Below are 1,636 nucleotides of genomic sequence, written 5' to 3'. Positions count from 1 at the left end.
TCGCCCCGCTGCTTCATTGTCGACTGCCGCTGCCGCACCACGTAATTGTGTTTGATGTTCTCGCTGTTTCTCCCCTAATGCTCTCCATTTATACCATGTTCTACTTGTATTAATGTATAATTTGCTTTGAACTGAACTTTAATTGAAATAATGTGTGTGTGTGTATCCAGTCATATATCTAGGGTATTATTGAACTCAAATTGATGTAATTGCCAATTTCAATACATATTGTATATCACTTTCAATCATATAGGTCTCGCAAAGTGCATTTACCTCATCGAAGTGATAAGGTTTTATATTTGTATCACTTGATGTTTATACCCCCTCTTATGAAAAATTGATTTTGATGTCTTGAAGGTGTTGGCTCTTCTTCCACCGTTGATGAGATTATGTGAGGCATTGATGAAGTAAACTATTGATTTGGTACTCTTTTTTATCACATACTATTCTTTATAGTTTTTGCCATATTTTTATCTATTTTGTTGTATCGTTAAGCATTGAGTTTATATTCTAAAAAAATTGTGCAATTGAACCATATTTTGTATGGGGTATTTTTTGAGGTAGTTAAAATGCCTTATCGACATTAAGATTTCCCCTTGCGGCCAAATTTTTTTTAGGCCCGGGGCTTTCTTCAATCCTGGCTCCGCCACTGACGTGGTCCTTGGTCAGCCCCGGCATCGGCACCTTGAGGTACACCGCGTCGTCGTCCTCCTTGGCCACCCAGCGTCTGAGCTGCGACGCCCCAGCACCAGCAGTGGAGGAGAGGCCGCCGGTCTGAGATGCGACGTCCTTCATCAGAGACAGCAGACGGGCCATGCTGGTCGGCGCGCCGAGCGAGTCGAGCACGTCTGCAAAATCAACACCAAGGACACCAAAAGCAGATCACAGGGCTGATTTGACTCACGGTGTTGAGACTTCAGCACGAACGCAAAGAAACGGCGCGCCACGGGTAGGGAACGGAAGCATACCCTGCGAGAAGAAGCTGGGGGTGACGAGGTCGCGGGCGCAGTAGTCGTCGTCGTCGTCGTCGTAGCGGCTGACCTCCTTGGCCTTGGTGTTGTACGGGCGGCGGGCGGCGGTGACGGCGGGGGAGTCGACCGAGCGGAAGGCCACGGGAGCACCGGACTTGAGGAGGCTGGCCGGCGCGGCACCCTCGCCCTTGCAAACGACGGCGGAGGCCATGGTCTCTCTCTCTCTCTCTTCTTTCCCTCTCTCTCTCTCTTCTTCTGTGATTTTGGATTCTTGTGGCTGAGCGAGACGGGGTGCGAAATGGAGGTGGTTTTGTAAAGGAAGAGCGGGAAATGGGGAGGGGATGGGGAAACGGGTTTAGAAGGTTCTGGACAGATCGGTTGGGCTACCGAGCCTTCCAGAAAGATCTGGAGGCCACAGCTTTGCGATTCGTGCTGCTTGATATACGATTAGGGCGACATGGGTGGTGCTAACTTTTGATCTGCTCAGCTACGTCGAGCACGACTGATTTGCTTTTCAAAGTTGGACTACTTTTGCAAAGAATTCGTACTGTTTGGTGGACTCGGATGGAAACAATAGACAGCTCAATTGCTTATGCTAATACAATGTCAACCTAATAACACTGTTTGATTTGCTAAACTCTGTATGTTCAGCTTATACAAGGCAC

General features: G+C 48.2%; 1 protein-coding gene across 1 annotated transcript in view; it reads right to left on the bottom strand.

The window, feature by feature from the left end:
- LOC123153174 (26.2 kDa heat shock protein, mitochondrial) overlaps window positions 1-1,207 on the bottom strand; it is a 2,029-nt gene extending 822 nt beyond the window's left edge. Inside the window, exons 1-2 of the mRNA XM_044572417.1 lie at window positions 969-1,207; window positions 574-848 (exon numbers count right to left, since the gene is read on the bottom strand). Coding sequence (XP_044428352.1) covers window positions 574-848; window positions 969-1,182 — 489 coding nt within the window. The 5' untranslated portion in view covers window positions 1,183-1,207. The remainder of the gene's footprint in view (window positions 1-573; window positions 849-968) is intronic.
- Between the last annotated feature and the right edge of the window lie 429 nt (window positions 1,208-1,636).

Source organism: Triticum aestivum, chromosome 7A (assembly GCF_018294505.1).
Source record: "Triticum aestivum cultivar Chinese Spring chromosome 7A, IWGSC CS RefSeq v2.1, whole genome shotgun sequence".
Classification (NCBI taxonomy): domain Eukaryota; kingdom Viridiplantae; phylum Streptophyta; class Magnoliopsida; order Poales; family Poaceae; genus Triticum; species Triticum aestivum.
The sequence above is the reverse complement of the archived record's forward strand: the minus strand, read 5'-3'. Positions and strand labels throughout refer to the sequence as shown.